At 38.7% G+C, this 27,923-nt stretch overlaps 3 protein-coding genes across 6 annotated transcripts in view; 1 reads left to right on the top strand and 2 right to left on the bottom strand.

Moving 5' to 3' along the window:
- The window catches only part of scfd2 (sec1 family domain containing 2), a 108,501-nt gene extending 107,498 nt beyond the window's left edge, over positions 1-1,003 (bottom strand). Inside the window, exon 1 of the mRNA XM_087836880.1 lies at positions 21-1,003. Within this exon, the coding sequence (XP_087693006.1) occupies positions 21-834 (814 nt within the window). The 5' untranslated portion in view covers positions 835-1,003. The remainder of the gene's footprint in view (positions 1-20) is intronic.
- fip1l1a (FIP1 like 1a (S. cerevisiae)) lies at positions 987-27,512 on the top strand. Its single transcript, XM_035907466.2, has 13 exons — positions 987-1,128; positions 1,442-1,518; positions 2,886-2,923; positions 3,419-3,514; positions 3,615-3,712; positions 3,860-3,945; positions 6,220-6,316; positions 6,635-6,743; positions 11,325-11,361; positions 14,317-14,372; positions 14,741-14,912; positions 26,261-26,380; positions 26,472-27,512. Exons 2-13 carry the CDS (start codon positions 1,466-1,468, stop codon positions 26,590-26,592), a joined length of 1,083 nt encoding a protein of 360 aa, XP_035763359.2. The 5' UTR covers positions 987-1,128; positions 1,442-1,465; the 3' UTR covers positions 26,593-27,512.
- The window catches only part of lnx1 (ligand of numb-protein X 1), a 34,264-nt gene continuing 33,265 nt past the window's right edge, over positions 26,925-27,923 (bottom strand). For all 4 annotated transcript variants that reach the window (XM_035907464.2, XM_035907465.2, XM_035907462.2 and 1 more), the window contains one exon: positions 26,925-27,923. In XM_035907464.2, the coding sequence (XP_035763357.1) occupies positions 27,788-27,923 (136 nt within the window). In that variant the 3' untranslated portion in view covers positions 26,925-27,787.

The following is a 27,923-nucleotide window of genomic DNA, read 5'->3' as shown; positions in this document are numbered from 1 at the left end:
AACATGGTCACAAATATTACCTGTAAGATCCATCGTTCGGTCTACAAAGATGATTGATGCTTTATTAGGGGCTGTCTTCCTTCGGTTTTTTGCTTGAGGAAGATTGGCGAGTTCCCCTGCTATGATGCGGCTCATTGGACCCAGAGCAAAACTCTCCTCTCTCGTACCTGTAGCCTCAAACATTGAATTTAACGCTGAAGCTAAGGATTTGACTTCAATTTGCAGTTCAGCAGGGAGACAGTGCATGTCTATATCATTCAGGCTTGCAAATCTTCTCTTCTCTGGTCGTTTTTCATTGATGGCCTCCAGGTCTGGCGAGAGAAGAGGGAACAGGTGCGCAAACGGGGGTGCAACTATCAACTGCTGTGACACAGGGGCGAAGACAACTGGAACATGCATGACCTCCGCCGTGTAGTTCATATTTCCCATCCACTCGCACAATTTCTCTTCAAACTGCTCAAACACAGGGCTTCCTTCTATTTCTGTCGTAACTTTGTTGGCGAGCAGGTGCACGGAGTGAGCAACGGTGGTAAAGACAACGCAGTATTGAAAGTGACTGAGGGATATGATGTCTTTAATAATGTCAACTGTCCTCCCTTTCAACAGTGTGCTCACTACAAACACGGCTTTAGGCTCATTGACACCGCACGCTTCGAAACTCGAAAACTGCTTTAAATTCCTGGCTCCAGCTTCCAATAAGGTGGCAGCTCCTCCACTCCAGTGGAGAGCCTCTGCACATTTGTCATCCATGAAAACAACCGATTTCTTTACCTTCGACAGCACCTTCTCCCACATCAAGAGGGGGAATCGCGTAAACTCCTCAGTCGCCAACATTTTCCTAGTTACGTGTATCAGCTAAATTCACCGAAATCAAAGACACATCAGCAATTTCAGCTTAAGTAGCTCCAACAAAACAAACACACGTCTCTTAAAGGTGACGTGGCGCTAGCCCGTCGCTTCATTAAAACGTCACCTAAACGTCGTTGCTATGACAATAAGCAGTATCCCGAGAACAATCGTTACAGAGTTAATAACGGAAAACTTTTTATGCAATATTCTCACGAAGTATCTAGACTTTCACTACCATAACCAAGAACGACGCGAGCTAAAAGGGGGAGGACCCAGCGGGTAAATTTAATCTCAAAAATTATGTTAAACACGTGAAGTTTAATTAGTCTTGATGGATTTTAAGCTAATTGAAATTAGTTATGACGATTTTTTGACACGAGCTTCCTTCATTAAAAAACGAATTTAAATGACAGTTGGCACAAACAATTAAACCCCTAAAAATGTTTAATGCTTAGAGTTATGAGTTCTTCTTTATATTTGTTTAAATCACTTCCCCCAGCGTTTAACGGAAAAATACCATAGCTAAGTTTAAAGAGGCCAGCTGTTTCTTCTGTTTTCAATAGAGCCACTTTGACTTTAATGTGCCTTTAAGTTCCTTGTTTTAGGAGTATATGACATGAACGCCACAGATGACCGACACGAGATACAAAGGGTTGGACTCTCACCCAGGTGTGTAGCCAGTGCCTTAAATAAATAAGTGTGCAAATTTACAGTTGTGTACAGCCATTGTTCTGGCATTGCGCGTGTATGTATATATGCATATATGTATATAAGGCGTAGTGGTAATACTTACTCGACACTGGACCAGTAAGGGTCCCCACGCTAACCAAGCCGGGGACCCTTTATTATTTGGAATATGTCAAGACAATATTCTAAATAATAAAACCACTAAAACTAAAGAAAACAATTCAATACAAAAGAATACAAAATTATTGAAAGTTACAAAGCAATATTAATTTTGTTGTGATGAATTAGAAGAAGTTAGATACTCGTCTCACAGGCCGTAAATTGCATTGAGCAGTAGACAAATTGAAAATAAACTGTAATGGCATGCTTATTTCCAACAGTATTATACTAATGAAGCGTTCAGGTATAATACAGTTTTCACAGTACGATAATGACATTATAGTTGCACAATGCATGTGACGGCACCTTGTGTGCTGCCCGAAATGTGCAGTCAGTCATGTCGAGCATTAAAAAGAATTTGATGCTCATTAACTCGCTGTCAGGCGAGAAGTATTTGTTTGTGAGCTGGGAAATGGGGATGTTAGCAATCATACAACTGGAGCCCTGATTTTTTTTTTTTATTTTTTTTTTTTGTATGTTTACGCCAGCCTTTGTGCCTCAGAATAAATGTAGCATAACATGCCAATTACAGTTAGTTACTGTAAAGGATACTAAGGCTTAAACAATGTTGTTTTTTGGGCGGGATAGTTTAGTTGTTTTTGCATTTGGGAATTTGTGATTGAAATCATGCAAGCAATTTAAAGAACAACAGTCTCACTGACGTTGATCAGTGCCTAATGGAAAAAAAATACCCACATGAAAAACCTGAACGTGAATAGACATGGTTAAATGCCATTTTTCACTTGTACCCATCATGTTTAGTGTTCTTGCAGTAATGTAAAATCATTCTCAAAATTATCTGTGTGAGTGGAAATTCTTTTCTATTTTGATAATTTGATATTATTTTCATCCCTTTCTTTTGTTTATGGGACAATTTGAAAGCTGTCCAAGATGATAATGCCAGTGACAATGATGCTGCTGCATCCATCTTGTGACATATTATTTTGAATTTTTCCAGCTTTTTATTGTGTTTTTGTAGCTGTTAGGTATGTTATGAATGGGCCTTATTTGTCAAAAAACCCCTTCTGTCAAAAATTTGCTTTGAGATATTTTCATAGTGTTTAAGTTAACGCGTTGTGTCATCAGCACTCAACCCAGACAGAAGTGTTTCTTTCTGTTATTTAAAGTTACTAATGATGATGATAGAGATAACAGTGGTGATGATGTGAGGGCCTCCTTATTTCTTGCAGTACATTTATGCATCTTAGGAGGACACAACATGTAGGTGGTGAGTAGTGACAACCCTTTTGAGATTTTTGGGCAACACAAATGACAGTGACACATTAAACAAAACAGCCACACAAAGACCAGACTTTATTGTAAACTTGGTTTAAGAAATAAGAAGACTATAAGATATAAGATATAAGAAATGTCTTATATCATTTAACTGATATGCATTCAGCTTTCAAAGACACACAGTGACTACATTTCTCCTCAGAGTCAGCCAAGAATTTAAATATAGAATTTTACAGTAAAAACTATCAGCCTATTAGAGAACCCAGTGACCATTTGACATTTAAAAAAGTACACTTTCAGTCATTTTACACACATTCATAATTAGTTCACATATACATTGAGAATGTCAGCTTCATTACTGCAAATCAGCTAACTTAACTCAGATCTTTATGATTTAAAATATTCCTTATTGAAAATAAATGAGAAATGACGATATATGTGACAAATATATGTGACATCATTATGTCTGCATTGGGATGATTTACAGGTACTACAAATGACCTATTGTTAGAAAAAGTCCAAGGAAATGAAGAAATTAAGCAGAAAGTAGAGTTTTTAGAGAAAAAGCCATGGAGAAAAGCTGGTAAGTATTGTTGTTTGACCTGACACATCAATAAGATTCTTGTATGTATTCAGTAATTACATTCAGACCTATTCATTATCATTTAGTGTTTTTATTTTAGGTGCTAACATCTCAGATTACTTTAACTATGGTTTTGATGAAGAAAGCTGGAATGCTTACTGTAGGAAACAAGCAGAACTTCATGGCATGATAAGAAAGGTAAATGCTAAAGACAGGGTAAGATAATGCTATCACTAATGCGATTTAGTCAGCCTTCTTTTTTAAAGAGACCCTTCACTTAAACAGGAGAACATAGTTAGGAATAATAAATCAGACTGAAACTTGAGAAATTGTTATTCTGCTCAGGCCCAGAAGAGGCACACTGGATATAAAGAAGAGGAGGTGTTTTGTGCTTATTCTTCCCCAGGCAGACCATCTATTGTAGCTTTCAGGTCAGTAATATGTCTTCTCCATACTGTTATGTTTTGTGTCTTCAGTCCTACACCCTCTATCCCATTCTATGCTACTGCTCTGAGCTCAGAGCCAGAAGAAGCTGGCAGCTGGTTTTTTCTGTTTGTTTGTGACACGGCAACTATCTGCCTGATGCCATCTGTTTTCTGTGATCCTAAGATGTGCTCAGCATATTAGGGTTGTTTTGGCAAGGGATTGCAAAATGTTGAGGTAAACACAGACTTATGTTCATCTGTTAAAGCCCAAGGCAAAATTTCATCGAAGGTTAAAGCTTTTTTTTAAATTTTTTTAGGCTTTGTGCCTTTTCATTTTCCCCGTATTTATATTTCATACATTTATGATTTATCTGCTAACAACAGTGACACCACTTTCAGCAGAGTCTATTTAAACCACTTTTGTTCATTTGAAGATAAGAAGACTTATCTGAACACAAAATAACTGTGGTAACATTCATAGGCCAATTGGAGTCAGGAAAAACCCTGATTAGTATTTCTCATATTAGGTTTTTTAATGTAACCCTATGCCAGCAGAAATTAATGCAGATTTTTACTCCAACTTTAACAGCCGCTGTAGTTTTAGTTAAAAATTGTAGTAATTCATTAGAATTTAGTGTAATAGATATATAATTGTAGAACGTCTCTGTTTACTGTATACTGTTCTTTTGATACATTAGATGATTTAGGCACTGCTGGTACATTTACAAAATGGATGAGCTGGAGGTGCCATCCATCAGTGTGGGAGCATTGGACTTCTAGATGACACTGAATTTGTGGATCGAGACAATAGGAAAAAAATGAGATTTTCAGCTTTCTGTAAATGACCTTCTCTGTTGCTATTCCAGGAGTGTAGCGATGTGTTTTTCCAAGCCATGACTCACTAATGAAAAATGCTGCAGACAAGTGCAAATATAAAAGGTTTGGCATTTTGACGTCACAGTTTGCGATTGCAGTGACCAATTCATCAAACATAACTAGATTGGGCTTTATAACCCAGTTAGTGCCAAATCTTTATGTGTAGACAAGTGTGTTTTTCCTGCAAAGAGATATTTTTGGTGCATCGCTAAACAGATTTCAATTAAAACTTTTAACAAATCCTGTTAATTTGGTTTTGATTTATTCGAGGTCATAAATAACACTGTGAACAGACCTCTGTCAAATAGGGTAACACAGTTGCAGGGATTTTGCTTTATGGATGGATTGTGCTTAGATGCATAGTAACTCATCAACGAATCAAAAAAATTGTGTACACACTCATGAGGGGCCTGTTTTTTTTTTAATGCTAGGAAAAAACATTCACTCTCAGCAAGCACTTTGCAGCTATTTATAAAACCATGCTTTCAGCCATTGAGTGAAGCTGTCCCATGCAAAACAGGTTCTTTACCACTGCTTCTATTCATTTACTTTAATGGTGATTAAGATGTCTGTAGGATGCCTTGACCATCATCTGAGACTGACTGACAAAGATCTGTCCTATTTGATGTCATTGTTCTCTATCGGCAAGTTTACCCTTAGGAGGAGGACACAGATCTGAGTCATGTGTGTGCCATGTCTCTCTCCCTATGTGACAGCGATTGACCAAAGGGGAACAAGGAAGTCATACTGTAGCATGCTGGAGATTAGTACACGTACTGAATCATCTAATGGATGATGTGCTAAGTGTGGATTTTATATACTTTATTCAAAGAGGGTCTACTGTTTGGTTAAGGAATTTACTAGTGTGTTACATGATAATGTAGTAAAGATTTTGGTTTGTTTTTGTGCAGCTCAGGTCAAAAGTGTTTGTGTTCTCAGATCTGGAGCAAAGAGACATTAAGGAGCTGCAGGCACTTCCCTATTGAGTTGCCATTAGATGTAGGCGTTTTTACTTTTTTATGTATGCTTTTCTCTACTGTTGATAAAGTCCTTGTGACAGAAGCGGGTTAACATTCCGCTTGTGTGCGTATGTGTGTGTATGAGCTCACTCGGGGTGAGTGTAGCAGGGTTTAGGGCTGTAAAGGGCTGTTTTGTGAAGATGGCAAGATGACCCAGATAAGGAGGTTTAGTGCGTTAATGGACCTGCAGGGGGTTTAAGTAAGGACATTGAAAGTAACATTAGGATAAATGAATGTCCTGTTTTTAAAAATGTTATATAAGTGCACATCAGCACCACATTAAAAAGAAGGATTTATGTATGAGAACCCCCACTTGCCTTTTTTGGGACATTATCAAAACATTGTATGTATTTGTACAGTCTTTATCATATTACCTGATCAACAGAGATTCAGATCCTATCACTAATTTGGCTGGAGGACAACCTGAATCCAGCAGAGAGGATGGGCACCAATGTCATAATGATGGAGGCAGCAACACTCAGGTATTATGTTAGTATGGGTTTAATAAGGATGGGCACCAATGCAGAAAGACCTGAAATGATCAGTCTCTGAAGCTATAATTAAACCTTTTGGCATGAACCAACCAGCAGACAATTGATTGAACAATGGGAATTTCAATTAACATAGCATTTTTATTGTGTTCCGCACAGAATTTTTGTAAAAAAAAAAAAAACTATATGTGTATTAAGCTACTGGTTCAGCCTACAACTTTATTGTTGATAGTTTGTTCGCTGTCATTTTTTAAATGAGATTTCTTTTTATTGTTGTTATAAATAACAGTAACTATCTTTATTTTTCAGGCTGTTTGTGAGACGTGCCATTATGAGGACAGCAGTAATGCTAATCAGCTGCCACCTCCACTCAGCAAGAACTCTTTCTTTAAATTTATTAAAAAGAGAGTTCCACCACGTAAGTCACTCTGCTATTGGAATGCAACACACTTACTTATATTAATGCTTATTTACTATATTTACAAAACTATTTGAGAAAGGTTCTTGTATGTTCTTTTTCATGTGACATGATGATTATGAACATGTGAGTTATATGGGGGAGAATATTTAGATTTAATACTAAGATTTTCAGGTGTTAAGGCTTCAAAGAGAACCCTCTGTTGGACACATCATGCATCATGCAGCTGCACAAATGACTAATAGCAATCAGACCATGTGTTTGTGAAGCTGCAACACGTGTCATAATAAATTATCCTGTGGAGTTGAAGGACAGAGGTGAACTTAGCTGTGTGTATACGTGTGTATCTCTGCACCTGCCTACATGTGTTTGAAGGCATTGTATGGATATATGTCTTCCTGCAGTCAGGTATCTAGTGCTGTCCAGGTGGGAGTCCATCAGTCTTTAGACTTCCTCTTAGTCTTTGTAGTGAATCTTATTGAAATCCAGGAAGGCTCCCTGGCGCAAGCACACAGCTGAGCACATGCCATATCTTCATCTTCAAAGGCTCTGAAATAGAAATGCCGGCTTAGGCCTGCTTGCCCCTTACCCTCCGAGCCCCATACTGCACAGCAAAACCCGTGCCAGAGCCGCTAATACAACCAAAATATCAAACATCCTGCCGGCACCAGCTTTGAAGTTATATGCATAGCTTTAATGCCGACCACTCCCCTTTCTTTAAGTTATAGGCCCTGCCTCCTTGTGTGAGGCAAATGTGTAGCATGATAAAAATAGCCCCTGGTAAAAAAAAAAAAAAAGAAAAAAGTTGCTGGGTCTGCAGATTGAGGCACGAGAAAAGTGCTGAACAGACCCAACTGTGGGGAATAGGGCAGAGGAAAAGAAGGGGCTGTTTTAATTTTTGGTCTGTTTTTCAGTAAGGTCACATTAGATGCCAAGTGTTTTTCATAGGTGCACATTTTGGAGTGGAGCTGTGTCATTACAGGGTTGTACTTGTGTCATCTATCAGTGCAGCACAGTGAAGGTGATGCTGCCTGCTGCTGTGCACTGCAGCTAATCTTCCATACAGCTGGTTACTGGGTCACTATAATCACTGTAGCAACAGAGCTTGTATGTGAATGTCCTCGCTGACTGAACTGAGCAGATTTTGTAACTCTTTTAAAAAACTGACTATGCAAGTAAATGCCCCGTGATGAGCAATCAGAGCAACATTAGGACTATTACCAATAAGATTTTTTTTAAAAAATGCTTTTTTAACCTTAGAATTTTTTTGTTTTGTTTTGATTCATAACATAAAAAATCTGTGCCCTGTATTGATTTTCAGGTTTAGAGTGGAGAATGCTAGTTTTCTTGTAAAGAGCTGATGGCTGTGCTTTTAACAGGTGACAGTGTAATGACAGGATGCTGTCACTGCAAGAAGATTTATGCACATCTGTCCTTGCAGATTGCTGCATCTGAGAGTATGGGAGACAGTAGCCTTTACACTAACAAAGATCACTTGGGCCTGTGCTGCAGTGGAGAACAGCAGCCAGTTGTCCCATGTGAAATATCAGCTCCATCTAAAACACTGCAGCCTGTAGCTCTGTAAAGCATTAGCACAAGACTCAAAACCACACAAAAACAATCAGATGCAATTAGCCCTCAGACATTTGCTCTCTCATATGCTGCCAAGCATGCAACTCTAGCCTCCATCAAACACTCACTTGAGATCACCACAGGTAAAAACAATTACTCACTCACGCTAACCTTGATGGCATGTTTATGGACAAGCTGCTGTGTACTTTGTGCATCTGCTTGTGTATACAGTATGCATTGCATAGCATTCCATTAGCAAAGTTACTAATACTGCCAATCACATTTTACAATCCACTTAGATTTTCTGTAGTATAATTCATTCTACAAACTGTCTCATGCGTGACAGTGACTTCATCTATTTTCAGTAATGAGAGCTTGTCACAGATGTTTGTTTATATGCTGCACTCTTCATGTTCCTGATTATTCACATCATGGAATCACATTAAAGGGAATTACCTGAAGACCCTCCAGACTACACTCTCAGACTTCGCTGTCTTCGATTTTGAGAAGTTTGTACGTGTATGTTAAATTCTGCTCTCTTCTTTGGGTGTCCAGGTGTTTCAGGTATCAAAAACCACACTCCTCCATGAGCACTTCAGGCCATCTCAACTCTGTGGAACTTGTATTTGAAAGGAAAAAAACTGTGTTTTAGATTTATTCACAGGACGGCTTCTTGATGTTCTTTTCAAATTCAGGCAGCTCATATGTACAGCACACATTGCAGCTCATATTATTCTTCCTTCTGCTTCAACAAAGCTGTTTCTAGCCACTCTCACGTTAGGGGTCTTTAAAAAAAAAGTAGGAGATGGTATCCAGATGTGAATGTGTGCTTGTGCCTTGATTCTTCAAAGGAATCTCTCTATATATGTGTGCTTGTATGTGTGTCTTTATGTGTACACACATTGGCTCCGTACAGCAAGTGTGAGAGCTGATTTTGCAGCTTGGTCACGTAAAATTTGAGCATTATAACAAGTGGGTCCATTAAGTGTGCACTCAAGCATTTGACTTGTTCTGTTTTATTGATGGAGGAAAAGGCAAGTAGCATTTGCTACATTTTGTTGCACTGACATTTTGAGGCTGATCTAATTTCTTAAGATTAAAAGATGCAGCACTATAAATTATGAATGCATGATCCTGGTAATGGGTTATATTTTTTTCATATTCTTTTATATTGTTTCTGTTATTTGTTGCTATATTAATAATAAAACATCTTCTCACGTTTAATGTGTGATTTTAGACTATTTCTGTTTCCATTTGATTAAAATATTTGGCCTGTGTTGGACAAAATTTACATTTGGAATATGTATAATATTCTAAACCTTCTAAACTGTTAATTCAATTCAATTCAATTCAATTCAATTTTATTTATATAGCGCCAAATCACAACAAAAGTCGCCTCAAGGCGCTTCATAGATACAGAGAAAAACCCAACAATCATATGACCCCCTATGAGCAAGCACTTTGGCAACAGTGGGAAGGAAAAACTCCCTTTTAACAGGAAGAAACCTCCGGCAGAACCAGGCTCAGGGAGGGGCGGCCATCTGCTGCGACCGGTTGGGGTGAGAGAAGGAAGACAGGATAAAAGACATGCTGTGGAAGAGAGACAGAGGTTAATAACAGATATGATTCAATACAGAGAGGTCTGTTAATACATAGTGAGCGAGAAGGGTGACTGGAAAGGAAAAACTCAATGCATCATGGGAATCCCCCGGCAGCCTACATCTATTGCAGCATAACTAAGGGAGGATTCAGGGTCACCTGGTCCAGCCCTAACTATATGCTTTAGCAAAAAGGAAAGTTTTAAGCCTAATCTTAAAAGTAGAGATAGTGTCTGTCTCCCGAATCCAAACTGGAAGCTGGTTCCACAGAAGAGGGGCCTAAAAAACTGAAGGCTCTGCCTCCCATTCTACTTTTAAATACTCTAGGAACAACAAGTAGGCCTGCAGAGCGGGAGCGAAGTGCTCTAATAGGGTGATATGGTACTACAAGGTCATTAAGATAAGATGGGGCCTGATTATTTAAGACCTTGTATGTGAGGAGCAGGATTTTGAATTCAATTCTGGATTTAACAGGAAGCCAATGAAGGGAAGCCAAAACAAGAGAAATATGCTCTCTCTTTCTAGTCCCTGTCAGTACTCTTGCTGCAGCATTTTGGATTAACTGAAGGCTTTTCAGTGAGTTTTTTGGACATCCTGATAATAATGAATTGCAGTAGTCCAGCCTGGAAGTAATAAATGCATGAACTAGTTTTTCAGCGTCACTCTGAGACAGGATATTTCTAATTTTAGAGATGTTGCACAAATGGAAGAACGCAGTCTTACATATTTGTTTAATATGTGCGTTGAAGGACATATCCTGGTCAAAAATGACTCCAAGGTTCCTCACAGTGTTACTGGAGGCCAAGGTAATGCCATCCAGAGTAAGAATCTGGTTAGATACCATATTTCTAAGCTTTTCAGCGCCGAGTACAATGACCTCAGTTTTATCTGAATTAAGGTCCATCCAGGTCTTTATGTCTTTAAGACATTCCTGCAGTTTAACTAATTGGTGTGTGTTATCTGGCTTCATGGACAGATAGAGCTGGGTGTCATCTGCATAGCAGTGAAAATGTATGCTATGTCTTCTAATGATGCTGCCTAGGGGAAGCATGTATAATGTAAACAGAATTGGTCCTAGCACTGAACCCTGTGGAACTCCATAATTAACCTCAGTGTGTGAAGAGGGCTCTCCATTTACATGCACAAATTGGAGTCTATTAGATAGATATGATACAAACCACTGCAGGTGGTACAACCTTTAATATGCAGCTTTTTCGTAAATTTCCATGGATAATTAAATAATTATTTTCTTTGCTCTAATTAAAGCAGCAAATTATTTTTGGTCTATTATTATTTCCCTTTTCAGGTTAAATGTAGTTACGTTGTTAAAATCTTTTTTTTTTTTTTTTTGGAATTTCAGTATTACTGAAGAGAACAATAGATAAATTTGCTTTCTTCTTTTCCTGCTCAGGTCCCCAACCTCCCTCCTCTACTGCTACTTCGGTCAGGTGAGCCCTATAATGTGTCTGTCTTTATGCATCAGTTGTAGGTCAGCTCTATATGTAATGACCGTAATGAGGAAAAACTGAAGGTTACTGTGTCAGTGAAAAAGTGAAAATCCCTCACAAATTCAGCAAATGTGCAGGGAGAGAAAGAAAAATCTTATTCGGAGACTGGACTAGAAATCATTAGTCAAGCGATTATTACATTAGTGTGAAAGGAAATAACTCAAAAGTTTGATAAAACAACTTCTGAAACAGACCAGGTGTCTCTAGTTAGACTCTAAAGATCAACTTGGATTGGGGTTTCTTTTCTGTACACCATGCACTGTTGCTCATCTTCCAACTGAATCAATGGCCATATAAGGTAGAAAGCAAGATAGCAACCTTGTTTGTTCCTCCAGTCTCCTGTTTATCAGTATTCCAGGCACCCCCTCCACTCTGCTTTTCCGATCTATGTCACAACCTGTCTGCAAACTCCCACATTTCAGCAGTAATTTACACAACTTAGATCACAAGTGGGCCACGTTGTACCCAAGGCTCTCTTGCATTTTCTTACACGTTAATGAATGCAGCCCTACTCCATTTGTGTTTGCTGCTGTGCTTGTTTCACTTGGATGCTGTCTGTATCCAGCCTTCCTGAGTCCAGCTCTGTTTGTCTGTCTCACTAGCTTCCTGTTCCTTCATCTTTTCTCTCTTTTCTCATTCCTATTTTTTTCCCTCCTCCTAATTTGCTGTGTCTGATGTGTGCCTAAATGTGCTCAGTACTCAATCCATAAAGATGGTTTTTCTCACATCTCAGTCCATCTGCCAAATCCTCACATCCTTCAGGGACTTACTGTTCCTATGAACTCTGCCAGCCATCTCCTGTGTGCTTTATGAATAATTTCCTTTTAAACTTTTTAAAAAAAAAGTATACACATGTGCAGTGTCTACCCTGATAGTCCTGGTTTCACTGTTGCCTTTCCCTTGGGGCTATTAGGAACAGCAGGTATTTCTGGCATCATCTTGGCCTTGACATGCCATGCTGCAATGAGGGCCAAGGGTCCTAAGGGCTTTAAAATACTTAAGATCTGATTAGACTGTGGCAATTCTACAACATTGTTCCCTTATAGTGACAGGATGTAACAATTAATCTCAAAATGAAAATGTCCCTTTATAGGAAAATTAACTAGCAAACAAAAATCACTGGAAAAATTATTCAAAATGAGCTAAATTTTAATGTGGTAAAGTTAATTGTTCAGGCAGTGGTAGTGTAAAATCATGTTCATCTATGTTTTATACATATCTCACAATAATATTCCTTTAGTCATCCTAGAGGGAGGCCCAATCAGTATAAAAACTGTGATCTATTAATAAAGGAGCATTAGAGCATGATAATGACTTGCATGTTTGCCATATCTTCCATAGAGTTTTATCACACATCTATAACTTTATTTTGGTGTGTATTCAATCAGGCTCCTCGACCAAAGCTGTTGATTCTGAGCATTATCAACCTTCAAGTGTATATTACATTACCAATCTTTTTGGGCTTTGCTACCTGTTACATGCTCAGAGAACCAAACTCCCTCTTCCATTCATTCATTCTTCTCCATTCATAAGTAAGTCTTTTAACTTCTCGTGCATCTGTTGAGCCAAAAATAAAATTCCTCTGTGATGGAACTGTTTACTTTTGGATTTATGGAGCAACATAACTGGGCTCACACCTGTTGGAAAGGCGTTCATTTGGATGAGCTTCAAACAAAAGGCAAGTTCACATTCAGCTCATTCGGAAGTTTTCAGTTGGAGGCAAGTGTGCCGTGGCCACGTGGACGGACAGAAGACCCAGATTTTATCAGTAATATGCCCTCCATCCGTTCCTCATGCGTTGGCGAGCACACGCTACGCCTTGACAATGAGCCAGTCACTTCAAACACTTGGAGAACACAGCTGTGCATTTGTAAAAGTGCTTTGATCCTTTTGCAGACCCGCTTCTTTTATTTTTTCCTTCACTGATTCATCTGTAAATTTGTTTGCTCATGCGGTTTCCTTTTTTAGAATGCACATTAACATTCCTTAAACATTAAAGAAAGTAAACAGACAATTACAAATACAATCTGCCAGAAGCAGATAAAAAGAGACTGTCGAGGGTCATCTTGTAGCTGGATCCAAATTGAGGATGCAGGAAACAGGAAATAAGCTCAAAACTCAGCTTCTATGCTGTAGGGAATACAGAAATCCAAAAACATTACAGAGCAGAACCAAAGAATCCAAATACCAGAAACTTTCTGGGAACACATGGCACAGCAATCAGGGACAACATAATAAAGGACAAAGGGAGACGTAGACGATAGACACAAGAAAATGAGAGCGTGGTAACAGGTGTGAAAACAGCTGAGGACCTTTAACATAATGACAAAACTTGACACAAGACACAGAGAACAATGGTCACCAAAATAAAGCAAAGTGACCCACAACAGAACAGGGCGACAAGAATAAAGTGACACAACTAACAGGAGAACAAGAACGCGAAAAAGACAAATTCCAAGACAAGACTGACAGAACCAAATGGCATGACAAAAGGGAATTACTGTATCTAATAAATGGCACAAAGAAACACATATTATACATAATAACTATAAATAATACAGAACTTGAATATAAATCACATTTCAAAACCAAAAGAATAATTTGTACAGTTCTCAGAACTCTGGGCCTCAGACACATATGGTTGGTGTAAATCTATGTGTAATGTATGTTGTCCTTTTGTTAGATCTGCTAATACTACTAATTGTATGTTTTAATAAATTCTGCTCAGTAACAGTAATTTGTCTTTTTAAAAAATTCAAAAATGCTATCATGAAAGCCTTCTTAATGCCATTTATGGAAACTCAAGTTTGAAAAAAAGAATGTAAACTTGGATCATCTGTAGAGGTCTGATGTAAATATAGGATTTTCACATATTTCTTTATTTTCTATTTTCAGTGGGAAATCTACAAGTTTTAACAGCCCATCAGCTTCATTATACCCATATTCGTCAAGTATGTACATTTGTCCATAAGAGATAGTGTTTCATATTTATTAACTGTTTCAAGATAGATATGTACTGTATATTACACTGTCTTAGTGAACCTGTTAGGTATGGTCTCAAAACACTCAACCATCCTTATTATTCAACTTCCCTACATATTCAGTTTGAACTTCCAGTATGTGAATATATTTACTAGATCTTTTTCTGTGTTAATCATTAGAGAAAAAGAAATAGGTGAGAATAGGTGAGAAGAATTGCTTCAAAGCGCAGAGCTAATTGCTAAACAAGTGGTAATGCATGTGGTTGTTAGTTGCTCTCCCCAATTTTCTGACCTGGTTGGGTTCTGTTCTTTAATGGGTGTATCATTTTTAATCCCAGGAAGAATCACCATCAGCCCTGGAGTAATTGATACCACCAAGGCTCGGGAATGCTACATATCGCAGGAAAAGCATGACAAGGATAGAGACAGATCCAGAGCGCATGGTCAAGATAAAGAGAACAAAAGAAGCAGACATAGAGAGACGGAGGGCTGCTCCTCTTCTTATTATAGGTTGGTCTATGTGAACTGATGATGATTTTATTTAATGTATGTGCTTAAGTTTGCACTTTGCATTTAGCACAGTGTACTCTCTCCTTTTATTCTTCCTTTCTCCACTGTTGGGTGCCTCTGCAGTAGTTGAATTTGAATGTCTGCTGTGCAGCTGTGGCCTTCTGGATTAGGCAACATATAATATATTGGAAGTAATCCAGATATTCATTCTCTCCTGGCCTTGTTCAGTATGTGTGCATTTGCAGCCTGCCTGCACACACACACTGAGGGAGAGAGAGGGCGAGAGAGCAAGCGAGCGAGAGAATTTTGCTGTAGAGCAATTGACAATTTTAGATGAAAGACAAAAACAGAACCAAAAAATGATCATGAGGTGCAGTGTAAAACTCTGTAGCTCTGTTTTTTCAGGTTAGACAAGACAGGGACAAGATATTAGTGCAATATATGGTTGTGAAGCCGCTTCTGTGTTATGTTTGCTGTCTTAGATGGCAGAGAACCACTTGTTCAAGACAAGTGTTAATAAAAAAAAAAAATACACTTTAAAAAAGAGTTGCTTTTTATAGATTAATTAGTTCTCTAAATAATTAAGTTTGTGCTTGAAAATACAGACATAAACTACATTATTTTAGTGTTTGAACTTACCCAAAAATGTTTCTATTAACACAGCTAAAGGCATTGTATTTGTGAGTGGTTACCCTCTTGGCTCTCCAGCTGATCGCTATAAAATAAACACACTGTTGTGAGAAATGGCCCTAGTGAAGAAATGCATACTATTGCAAAAGAGCATAAGGCCATTGTGACAGAAATCAAGACTATTGCAAGACAAGGAAAAATTATTGCCAGCACAGGCATAACTATTTCAGTTTTTCTGGTGCAGTGAGATGAGGGAATAGCTTGCTATATTTTCCAGTTATTGCCAGAGAAAGATTGAGTTTGCACTCCTCAGCATGGAAATTGTTTTTTTTTCTCTCTCTCTTTGAGGCTCACAGCTGATCGGAGCCAGTATAATTTCCTCTCCAATTTTCACATAGTGCCCTACTACCCTACAGTGTGACAGCCTGAGCTCCTGCTGTATAAGCACTCATACATGCTAACATGAGAACAAGCCAAATCATGCCCCACATTTCTCAGTGTTGACCATTAGCCAAATTTCTATTTAATTATTATTAACTTAGACAGCTGTCAACTGTAATACACACAAACACATCTTTTCACACAGTCCCCAGCTGACCTAAAGCTCATACTGTAGGAAAATGCAGGCTTATAGTATTGTTAGGTTGCATGGGGTTTTACCTTCTGGAATAGGAATAGGTTCATGTACAGTTCTTTTCTAGTCTACCAGACATACAAGCACTCTTTTGTATATTATCCACGTAAGTGTTTTCTATCTAACATTCACACACATTCATTGGAGAACATCCTGGGCTTAGTAACTTGCCCAAGGATATTTGGCATGACTGGGACAGTCAGGGGTCAAACCACCATCTTCCGATTAGTAGATGACCTGCTATTGCTCCTGAGCTACAGCCAACCCCTTTTGCCTCTAAATACTTGAAACTACAAATATATGCAATGCAGGTGAAATTCTTCTGTTTCTTTGGCTTCAAAAGCTGTAATGTTGTTGATAACAACAAATCCCTGCATCAGCTACTGTAAAAGCGTTGCTGGTAATTAACTTGCAATTACAATAAGTGCAAAATAGCAAAAATGACAAGCTGAAGTATTTCTTACTGTACTGGGCTCTGTTAAAATATCCTTACATGCTGTTCTGTGCTGTTCAGCACTTTTCCTTACTTGAAGTGGTGAGCATTTCCTTGAGTGTTTATGCCCTAGATGTTTGAATTCAGGTTTATACATATAGCTCAAAACAACATTTTGTGTCAAATAAGGGAAGTGGGACATGGGACAGATGGGAAGTTATAGGCTAAATGTAGAAGATCTGAAGAATGGGAATCACATGTGCATGACAGACACACAAGAGATTTAGACTCATTCTACAGATTTGGTCCCAGCTGACAGGACTATTCCTTTGGCCCAGTGTGTGCTCCTCACACGTTAGTGGCTCTGCTGACGTTTTTGTCCTACATTCTGGTCAGGTGATCAGAATTCAGATACACACACACACACACACACGCATATGTACAAGTTCTATGTTTTTGTTACGCTGATTTATTACTGGGCTCTAGATTATTTTTAGAGTGGGCCCAGGGGGATTTATTGTTAGTGTGTGTGTGGGCAGGACAGAGAAGCAGATGGAGACCTCCATAGCTTTGTTAGCCATCCTTATTGTTCACTGACTAAGTCAGTGGGAGTGTTACATGTATGTGTTATTCATTTAGAAATTAGCTAGCCTATTTGTCCTTTGCTTACTCATGCACACAGGCAAAGTGTGGCAAGAGGTTTTATAAGTATCAGCTACTGGTTATTAGCTGTGACTGTGACATCATGCCTCAGATTTAACCCACTACTAATAGATTCCACAAGGCTAATGTTCACCAGTACATTTATTCAGACCGAGTGATATATTGTACTTTTCAGGCACACTTTGTCTTTTCTAGTGGTTCGGACTGAGTAACTGATTGGCCATTTGGTCAACACTTGCCCCCTAACTGTAAAATTTAGCTTTGGATGATAAACGTAACTTTTTCCAGCTGGCAGTACCTCAGATATTCTTCATTTCCTTCATGCACACATATGCCCGACCTTGCACAACACAGTGACGAATTGCAATATCCTCTTTTTCTTAAATGTGGCATCAGTTCACACAAGGCATAGATCTAATACCTCTTGGATAATTCGATCAAACCTGGATAATAACGGAATTAAGAAATTCTAGTGTGATAAGGAAATTAAAATGATAATTATCTTCCATTAGGTTGGATTAAAAGCATCATTATGCTTCAAGACTCGTTTCAGCGTTAACAGAGGGTATGGCTCACACTTTATTTAAAAGGATCTAATAGCTGAAAAAAAAGAGGTTTGCTGCTATGTTGTGCAACCAAATCGGGCTATTGCTAATTCGGAACAAAACTCCTGAAAACTAAGCACGTTATTACCTTTGCACTTAATTTATTAGTTGAATTATTTAAAGAATAACATTTCAAAATTTCTAAAGTTTTGCTTGTGTTAGGGGGAAACAGTTTTTTCATGCAACTTCATTTTCACCATTTTTGAAACATCAGATTTGGATTTAGAGGTCAGAGCATAGTCTAAATTCCCACGTATTTCTTGATTTTCCTTGGCTATTCTTGTGCCTGATGCCACACTTATCCTGGCCTCAGGGTCTGTCTTGGGGCCTGGACATTCTTTCACCTACATCTGTTTTTACTTTCCTTTCACCAAAGTTTTTTTTTATTATCTCTTAGTGTGACATGTTTTTGTTTTTCTCTTTCAGTATCATTCAAGAAACTCATTTCTTTCCCAGAGCCGGTGCCTGTGCCGGATAAATTTTAAAATTACTTCTACATTGTTTGCCTGTCAAGTTTCAAGTTTCAAGTTTTATTGTCTTGTACAGATAACAGTGTAGCCACATTTATCCATAATGAAATTCTTTGCCTCGTGCTCCTCAGCTTTACATGAGCATATAGAGAGTGTGCAGTTATATTGAGAAGAAAATAACAGAAAATAGCAGTGGTAGTAATAAAATAATAATAATAATAACAACAATAAAAAAGAGAGGAAAAAGTGTTAAATGTTAGAGAATTTAGTTGGTATTTACATTTAAGACAAGTTGGTATTTACAAGTTTGTGCAAGAGTATCTGCAGGTTGTACAAAGTGATGCAGTGAGCATTTAAGTAGCATTTGTTGAAGTGACAGTGTGCAGAGTCCTGTAATTGTAGTGAGTGTGTAGTGGTGTGTATGGAATGTCAGCAGTTTAAAAGTCTGATGGCTTGTGGGTTAAAACTGTCCCTGTGTCTGGTAGTGCGGGTCTGGATGCTCCTGAACCACCTGCCGGACGGCAGGAGTGTGAAAAGTCTGTGGCTGGGGTGGCTGGGATCAGAGAGGATCTGCTGTGTCTTCCTCATGCAGCACTGTGTGTAAAGATCCAGCATGGCTGGCAGTTCAGTCCTGGTGATGCGCTGTGCTGATCTCACCACCCTCTGCAGAGCTTTGCGGTCCAGAGCATTACAGCTGCCGTAACAAGTGGTGATGCAGCCAGTCAGAATACTTTCAATGGTGCATCGATAGAAGTTTGTAAGTATTCTGGGTTTCATGCCAAATCAATGTCTTGCTGCTTTTGTGATCACACCAACATGGTGTGACCAGCTCAGATCCTCGCTGATGTTGATGCCCAGGAATCTGAAGCAGCTGACTCTCTCCACCTCTGCTCCTTTAATGTGGATGGGGGGGTGTGGGCTCCTCTCTGCAGTCTCCTGTAATCCACTATGAGCTCCTTGGTTTTGCTGACGTTAAGCAGCAGGTTGTTGTCGCGGCACCATGATGTCAGGGCTCTCACCTCTGCCCTGTATGCTGTCTCGTCTCCATCAGAAATGCAGCCGATGATGGTGGTGTCATCTGCAAATTTGATGATGGTGTTGGAGCTATGTGTTGCTGTACAGTCGTGGGTGAACAGGGTGTACAGCAGGGTGCTGAGCACACATCCCTTCGGGGCACCTGTGCTGAGTGTGAGTGTGGATGAGGTGTTGCTGCCGATCCGAACCACCTGAGGTCTGTCTGTCAGGAGGTCCAGGATCCAGCTGCACAGGGAGGAGTTGATGTTCAGGTCACGGAGTTTCACGATGAGTCTGGATGGTATGACAGTGTTGAAGGCGGAGCTATAGCCGATGAACAACATCCGCACATATGTGTTTTTCTGGTCCAGGTGAGAAAGGGCAGTGTGTAGTGAAACTGCTATTGCATCATCTGTAGATCTGTTGGGCCTGTAGGCAAACTGGAGCGGATCAAGTGAAGCAGGGAGTAAGGATGTGATATGAGCTTTGACTATGCGCTCAAAGCACTGTCCCTGCAACACTACTTCATGTTTATTCTTAAACACACAGCTCAATTCAGTATCAATCGCAAAGCAATATTTCTGTCACTCTGACCTAAGCTGACCCTTGCATTGCTTCAGGGTCCATCTTTAAAAAGCAAATCCTTTGATTATGATCTACCGATATATCCACCTATATCCTTGCTTGTATTCAGGCTCTTTGGTGAGCTGTGTTAGAGATGTGCAATCATGAATGGTGATAAATTTCAACCTCAACCTGGATAAAAATAGAACAGAAATTATTTTATTTGGGCAACTCAACACTTTCGATGAGTATGACAGCACCATTGGTCTTTTAGCTTCTTACTGTCACCCAGTTCAAAGAACCTTGATGTGATTTTTGACTTTGCTTTTAAGATAAACAGATTAGCTCTGTTGTTACCTGTGTATTCAAATGAGGCTCCACAGTAAGGTGAAGGCCTCCCTCCCTCCACATGACATTGAGAGAGTAATTACACCTTCATTACCTCTCAATTTGACTATTAATAATTCTTTGCCTTTATCAGTTGCTCCTAGCTTCTTCTGCAGGCTGTACAAAATGCAGCAGCTTGCCTTTTGACAGAAAAGAATGGTCTAATCACATTACACCTGTACTGGCCTCTGTACTGGCTTCCAGTCCATTTCAGGGTCTGTTTTAAATTTGTATTACTTGTTTATAAGAGTATCAGTGGTTGTTTTTACAGCCCTACATTCTTACTAGAGCCCTGAGGTCTATGAAACTATTGCTCTTGGACATTTGTCAATCCAGGCTCAAAAACAGAGGTAACACAGCATTTTTGGTGGTGATCCCTAATCTTTTTGTCACAGTCTGTGTCGGCAGACCGTGGGGAGGTGGGGAAACAGGACCCAAACGCCAGACTCTTCAGTGCAAACAGTGTTTATTTACAAGGTGGTGAAGTAAGCACAATAAATCCCCTAGTGTGCCAGACTCCCATGTTGTGTCTTCTTCCCAAAAAGTCCCAGTGTAGTGCTCTCTGCTCCAGTGTCTCTGCACTTCCTGTGCTCACTGCTCTCTCTCGTCCCACATTCCTCCTGAGGGAAAACAATAGAGGCAGCCGTTAACACACTTTATCCCAGCAGGCATACACTCACTGACTTTCCGACTACGCTAGAAGACTGACGTGAAGTCAAACGCAATAATCCAGCGTTGGTGGAAGCTCCACCGCTCTTCTAAATAGCTCCCCTGACGAGGCCAGATGAGGAGCAGGTGTGTGGCAAGGACTTCGGGTGTGGCCAGTCCTTGAGACAAGCCACGCCCCTCAGGCCTGAAAGTGCCTGTAACTTCGCCACAGAAAACCGCAACACACACACACACACACACACCTGCCTACATACAGATGCGGACAGAGACCAGAGGCAGAGCAGGCGACACACCAAATGATAATAATAATAATAATAATAATAATCACAACAACAACAATCAGAGTCCCCACTGCTCACGGACCCCGAGTCCCCAGAGCCGGGTCTGTGACACTTTTAAACAACCTAATCTTTGACAAAACAGTTGCACAGTCACTCAATCATTTTGAAATACTGCTCGACACTTTGCTGAGCAGGATACCCGGATGTTTTTATTATTTTAGTGTGTTTTTTAGTGCATATTTATTGTTGAGTGGTTATTGTTAATTATGTATATTTTATATGGCATGAAATTTAAAATTTTAAATGTGCTATAAAAATTTGACTTGACTTTAACTTACATACTTCTAGATGCAGGCACTATAATATTGGCTATAACTCATAGTGACCGTACAATTTTTATATCTTTGTTTTAGGACTTTCACTCATTGCCAGAAACACTTGTGTGCTTGCTTGCTGTATATTAGCTGATCGAGTCATTGCATACTAGTTATATTTTACGAAACATACATGTTTCTCACATACAATTTATTTAGTCTTAGATTTATACTCCAATGATTGTAAAATGCACTGACCTTGTCTTTGTTCTCACATACTAATATACAAAAACTGAATAAGGTGAGATTAGAAAGGGTTAGAAGAACATAGCGTTTTACTATTTAAATGAGTCTGATTTGATTTGTGCCTTTTACATGAACCTGTGCAGAAACAGAGCATAAAACCCAGAGTTAGTCAGCTAATTACTCATTTTATACCACCGGTTATCTAGCAGAGAACATTGAACCAATCCTACATGTCAGTTAATCCAAAACAATGTAATTTACCATAATGAACATATGTAGAAAATTAAAAATAAGGACAACTCTTTCTACCTAAATATCAAATTTCTAAAAAGTGTGTGAGCTTAACACTATGTATAAATTCTGCTATGTGACCTTGATACAAAGAATCTACATGTTAATCAGCTCTAATATGCAAAAGTCCTGCATGTTTATCACAAATTCAAATAGAAGACGTGAGCTTGACAACCCCAATAAAGACTGCATTATTTGGCCATAATTGTGTTTTAAATGATAATTACTACAAAAGAAATTATTTTTATTTTCACTGCAAAGCAGTCACCCCTTGCTATACAGGTTGTGTTAATTGCAAAATTGTACGTTGTGTCCACAACACCACTCTCTGAAGAATCAGGGTTTCTCAGTCAGGTTGTGAATTCTACGGTAGTGCTCATCCGGTCAAGCTTGAGCACTAATTTTGAATAAAATAATATTAAAAAATATGTGAAAGGAGGCTTTTATGCTATAATTTACTCTTACCAACACTGTTTCCTCTGGAGTCATTTGAGTGTGTTATTATATTATTATCTGTGGTGAGATGTTTCTGTGTTAAAACTAATGGCTTTGAGCAAGAACAAATGTGGGCCTAGAGTCCTAGTCCCTGCTGCTAACACAAGAGCTGTCTACAAATATTGAATATATTTAGCTTTTTACTTGCAACAGTTGCCCCTTAAGGCTCTCTCTCTTTCTCTGTGTTGTTCAAGTGAATGATAATAATTACTCCAGCTATGTGTGAGCACACTGTCTGCATAAGCAGCGCATCATCTGTACTTTTCTCTAGACTTTTTGGAAAAACGGGACGTGAACAGTGCCTTTAGTGTGATGATTCTTAAAGGTAAGGCGAGATGAGCAAGTTAGATAGAGAGGGAAAAAATTCTTTTAATACACTACTCATTCACTCTTAGCAGTGGGTAAGATTTTCGCTGTATTAAAACTAATGGTGCTGGCAGACTGAAAGATGTAGAACACTGAAGCAGAATGAAAAGATTTTATTTACAGAATTCTAAAATAGGAAACAATGTTTCTTTGAAGGCAGAGAACTAGTTGGTCTCTGTCTGAAAACATAGTGGCCATTAAGGTGGGGATGTAATTGGTGAGGATCCAAAGACTTGATGCGTAGAATGCTTGCTGGTAAATATGGAAAACCAAGAGCAGACAGAAAACCCAAATATAATTACGATAAATCAGTCCAGATATTCGGTAAACTGGTGACTGGGAGAGGAAGAAAATGTATGAATATGAGTATATATCAGAGACCATGTAAAATAAAAATACAGTAATGAAGAATATTTCAACATTGCTGAGTTAATTCATGTGGTGGAATATAGGAAAAGAAGAAGAAGAGGCAATGAAAGCACAAGATGAAATTCAAACAATCAAACAAAATCATACAAATTTAATTTAAATATAGGTTAACTCAATAGTGTATATTTTTTTAATTTAAAGAAGGAGAGAAAAAATATGTATCCACATAAATGTGAAAACATAATGATTAACAAACTATGTTGGCGCTAACCCATGTTGGGTATAATGTGTTAGAAAGTAACACGTAAAATCTTTTCAGAAATGGAGTAATGTAACAAGTTACTGCGATTCAGTAATCACATTACAGTTCCAATTATGTTGTTACTTGCATTATAAAGTTATAAAGTTATCTGCATTCAGGACCGATAGAAAGACAGAAAACATCAAACGTCTATATTTCTACGTACTTGTGTTACAGTCAGCCGATATTGGTTCATGTGCAGGGAGGCAGAAAATGGTGCATGGGTCTACAAATTTTGATGAATGGAGATATGGACACTACTTTTATTTTTATTGCATGAAAAGACAAGAGCATAAAGGTAAAGTGGAAACTGCATCCAGGACAGAAACAGCTGCATTTTACTTCTAACTCAACATCGGCACTGTGGAAATATCTGCACAGACAGCATGCTAACACAAAGCCAAGAGCCCACATTGATGTTAAAGCTGAGTGTATGCCAACCTGAGTGCAGCGGCATTTTTTTGAGCGCCAATACCTTCACTGGTGTGGATGATTTCACAGCTGTATTTAAATGAATTATAACTACTCCATAACTTCGCCTCAGTGGCCGTCTTCGCTACCACAGTAGTACTGCACCCAAACGCACTTTTCTTGCCACTCAGTCCACATTCTTTCATGATGCTTTCAGGTATCTGAATAATTTATCACTCAATGTTCTTCCAAACACTTCATTGCAGTAGGCAAAATCCTCCAGTGTTTTCCTTTCTTATAAGTGGCAAGATGATGAGTTGAAGATGAAGAGCAACAACAATTTTTAGCATGTGTCTGTGAAGGTTCTCAGTCATTGTAGTCAAAGGAGCTTGCAAAGAAAAGCATCTGGACTTCTTTAGGTTGCTTGAAATTTTTAGCATGGTTTCTTGCATTTTTGCTGTGAACTGAATTACAAAATGAGAAACTATGCTAGCAGCTTAACCCTTTGATATTCACAACCAAGTCAAGTTACTTGAAAATAGTAATTAGTTACTAATTACTGATTACTTCTCCAAGAAAGTAATCCTGTTACTATACTGATTACTTATTTTCAAAAGTAATTAGCTACTTTATTACTTAGTTACTTTTTAAAAACATAATCCATCATATAATATTGAACCAAATGAAAAAGCCTCTTTTTTTGTTTTATTGGTTTTATTCTTTTAACTATATGCACATTGCATCAAGCAAAAAGTTAATTAAATGCAACAGTCTCTGAGTGGAGGAAACTTGTTTAACATTTAAACCTATTTTCTGCATATTCCAGCATATAAAATAAAATAAAATATTTTTTTGTGTTTACACTCACTCTTTCAAATAGATGCAAGTAAAACACAGCAAAAATGTGCCGCAGCGGTCATGTCACTGGGGGGATCTGGGTGTTTCTCTGTGAATTTCACATTGCTGTGGCAGCGTGATAGGTGCTTGCTCCGATTTGAAGTTTAATTTTTTGCTGTAGAAAGAAATTTTCTTACCACGCAGAATGTACAGGAGATGCTAATGTTCTTGTCACTTTTTACAGAATCAAACTTAAAGTAATGTCAGTACGTCCAAGCTTTAAACCCTGCATGGTTGTGCTCTCTCCCGCACTCCATATTATCCATTGTTAATCTACACACGTCTGTTGCACACGTTGCATGTTCATACATCATTGTCATGAGACACTCTCACAAACAAACTCACGGTTTAGTAATGCAGCATGTTTATGGGAACGTAACAGTAATCAAATTACTTTTTTGCAATAGTAATCCCTTACTTTACCCTTACTTTACTCGTTACTTAAAGGTAATTGGATTACACTAAGGTGTTACTGACCATCCCTGATAACAACAGAGGAATTTCTCATCATTTTTCAGTTGTAAGCAGTGTTCTACGTGGTTTGACCGACAGTTTAACAAGCTGCCAGCATAATGGGATAAAATCCATGACCTCAAATATTACAAAACAGAGCCATTACATTGGTCCAATGTAATAAGTACCACAATAAAAATAGGTTTACTGGCCAAAAAAAGCAGTCCGTAAAACATGTTTAAACATCCTTTTTTCAGGCATTTTTAGCTATTTTTAATAGGATATTTAGTACCTAGAGAGAAAATCAGGCAGAGAATTGGGGAGTGACACGCCTGGATCAGCTTTTTCCTCTTTAAGGTACCTCAGGGTGCTCGATGTAGACACAGAAAAGACCATCTCACTCACTTATAGAACCATTGGACTATAAATTTTAAACCATACATGTTTGCAGCTGCTTTGTCCAATATGTCTCCACTGCTGATTTACACTGTTCACCATGTTTTTAGATGTGTGTTTCCAGAGGTCATATGAACACTAGAATTTAAAACTTATAGGTAACTGCAGTGTGGATGGGTGGCTTTTATGTAAAAGGCATGCTGTGACACTTGTGTTGGGCTCTTTGTTACTCAAAGTGGAAGCCAGGGGGAGGTTATAAAAGCTAACACAGTGGTTACAGTTTTAATCCCTTGAGTCATGACTTATCTCTCTTTCACTGGAGCAAGAGAGCGGCAGTCTTCCTGTGGGTCAACAGGCCTTTTTTCCCCCCTTTTGTGTTATGTCCCAATGAGAAACTCTCAAGTTTTATCAGTAAGTAATGTAAGAATAAAATAAAAAACATTTTGTTTTCTGCAACAGGGAAGCGCAAATGAAGCACAGGGAGCCTAGGAATCAAGGGTACAAGTATCGCTGTGACAGAGGCAGTGGAAAAAAGAGAAAGAGCAACAAAGATGATGGATCACGAAAAAGATCAGAAAGGTCTAATGAGAAACAAGCGCACTCACATATATGTAAAAGGATGAAAATACTAGAACTATCCTTAATGAGCATTATCTTGTGTCTTCAACAGCAGCAGTGTCAGGAGCAGCAGAAGTAGCAGAGATGTTGGTGGGAACGGGGACAGGAGACACAAACAGAAAAGAAACAGAAAAGCCAAGACATGTAGGAAGAACAAGGAAACCAGCAAGTAGTTCTCTCCTAACAAAAAAATTAATTAAAATCAGACTGACTTTCAGTCTCCCAGCCTGATTAACAGAGAACTGCCCTATGGCCTCTTACATTATATTGTTTCGCAAAATTAATTAATAGATAACATCGTTCACAAATTAATATTTTCAGTAGTTATAATTCATTCAAATTAATAATTTTTTTTGAAAAACTAAGGATAATTTCATGAATGTTTAGTACAGTATGCTTTCATTGTTTCTTTTTCTGTTGATTTTCTTCAGATGAAGGGAATGTATACATGTAGCTTTGTGAATCCCAGGGTGATATGCTTTTAATCAACTTTGTCACAGCAACCAATTTTTCAAATGATTTTATTGATCAGTTAACCAAATGTACCATCAGATATACTACACAGGCCGAAGCGTGACAGATAGAACTGCAGTAGATGGGCCTCAGCCCTTCCACTGATACACAGAAGTTATTTTTTTTCTTAAATGTAAGAAAATTAGTAAGGCCTCCACACTGTTATCTAATTAAATATCTTTTAACATGTTATGAACACATTAATCTTTTATTTTTTCATATATTTTCTTTGCCAGTGGTTTGATAGTTTAGCCATAGCTTCTGACATAACATAAAAAACCTCACAGACTACTACTTGGCAACGTGTCTTCAGATCAACAGATGAAGATGACAACCACTGTCAGTACAAACAGAATAAAGCCTACATTAAAAGGCCATACAACAAACAAACAAAATAAACATATTACAAGTGCTTGGATCTTTTTTAGACACCCAACAGTTACAGTAGAGAAATGTGAGTCCAACTTAACGCATATCCTAACATATAACTACTGGAATTGGCAACATGTTGTGTCTCCTGTCGGTACTCCCACTCGATGCCAGAGAATGATCATGTCCTCTAAACTGATAACACCCAACATCTTAGTTAAAAGTGTCTCAAGCCTGGATCCTCCCAGTTCAGCATTTTCTGAGGGGCACGTTAACCTCTGGTAACAATCCAGTCTTATGTCCGCCCCCCTCCAAACTCCTGCCGAAGTCACGGCTGTCCATCAGACGTGAGGTATCCAAACAGCTACACGACTATTCTAAGCTCCTCCCTCACAGCCAAATTAGGTAGTCAGCCAGACTAAAGCTCTGCCTTTGACATTCCTTGGTCACTGCCACCGAAACAGTGCTGGATAGCTTAAAGCACTGCTACAGCAGGCTACCAGGCCAGGACACTATGGTCAGGGTGATTCTGCCACGGAGCTCCTTCAGAAGGCGAACCAGTGCTGTGTGTGTCATCCCCCAAGTACTCTTTCCATTCACCTCAAGCAGGATGTCCCCACAC

Source organism: Neolamprologus brichardi, chromosome 23, assembly GCF_056152115.1.
Source record: "Neolamprologus brichardi isolate AB-2024 chromosome 23, ASM5615211v1, whole genome shotgun sequence".
Taxonomy (NCBI): domain Eukaryota; kingdom Metazoa; phylum Chordata; class Actinopteri; order Cichliformes; family Cichlidae; genus Neolamprologus; species Neolamprologus brichardi.
Note: the sequence above shows the minus strand (reverse complement) of the source record. Positions and strands in the feature narration are given on the sequence as shown.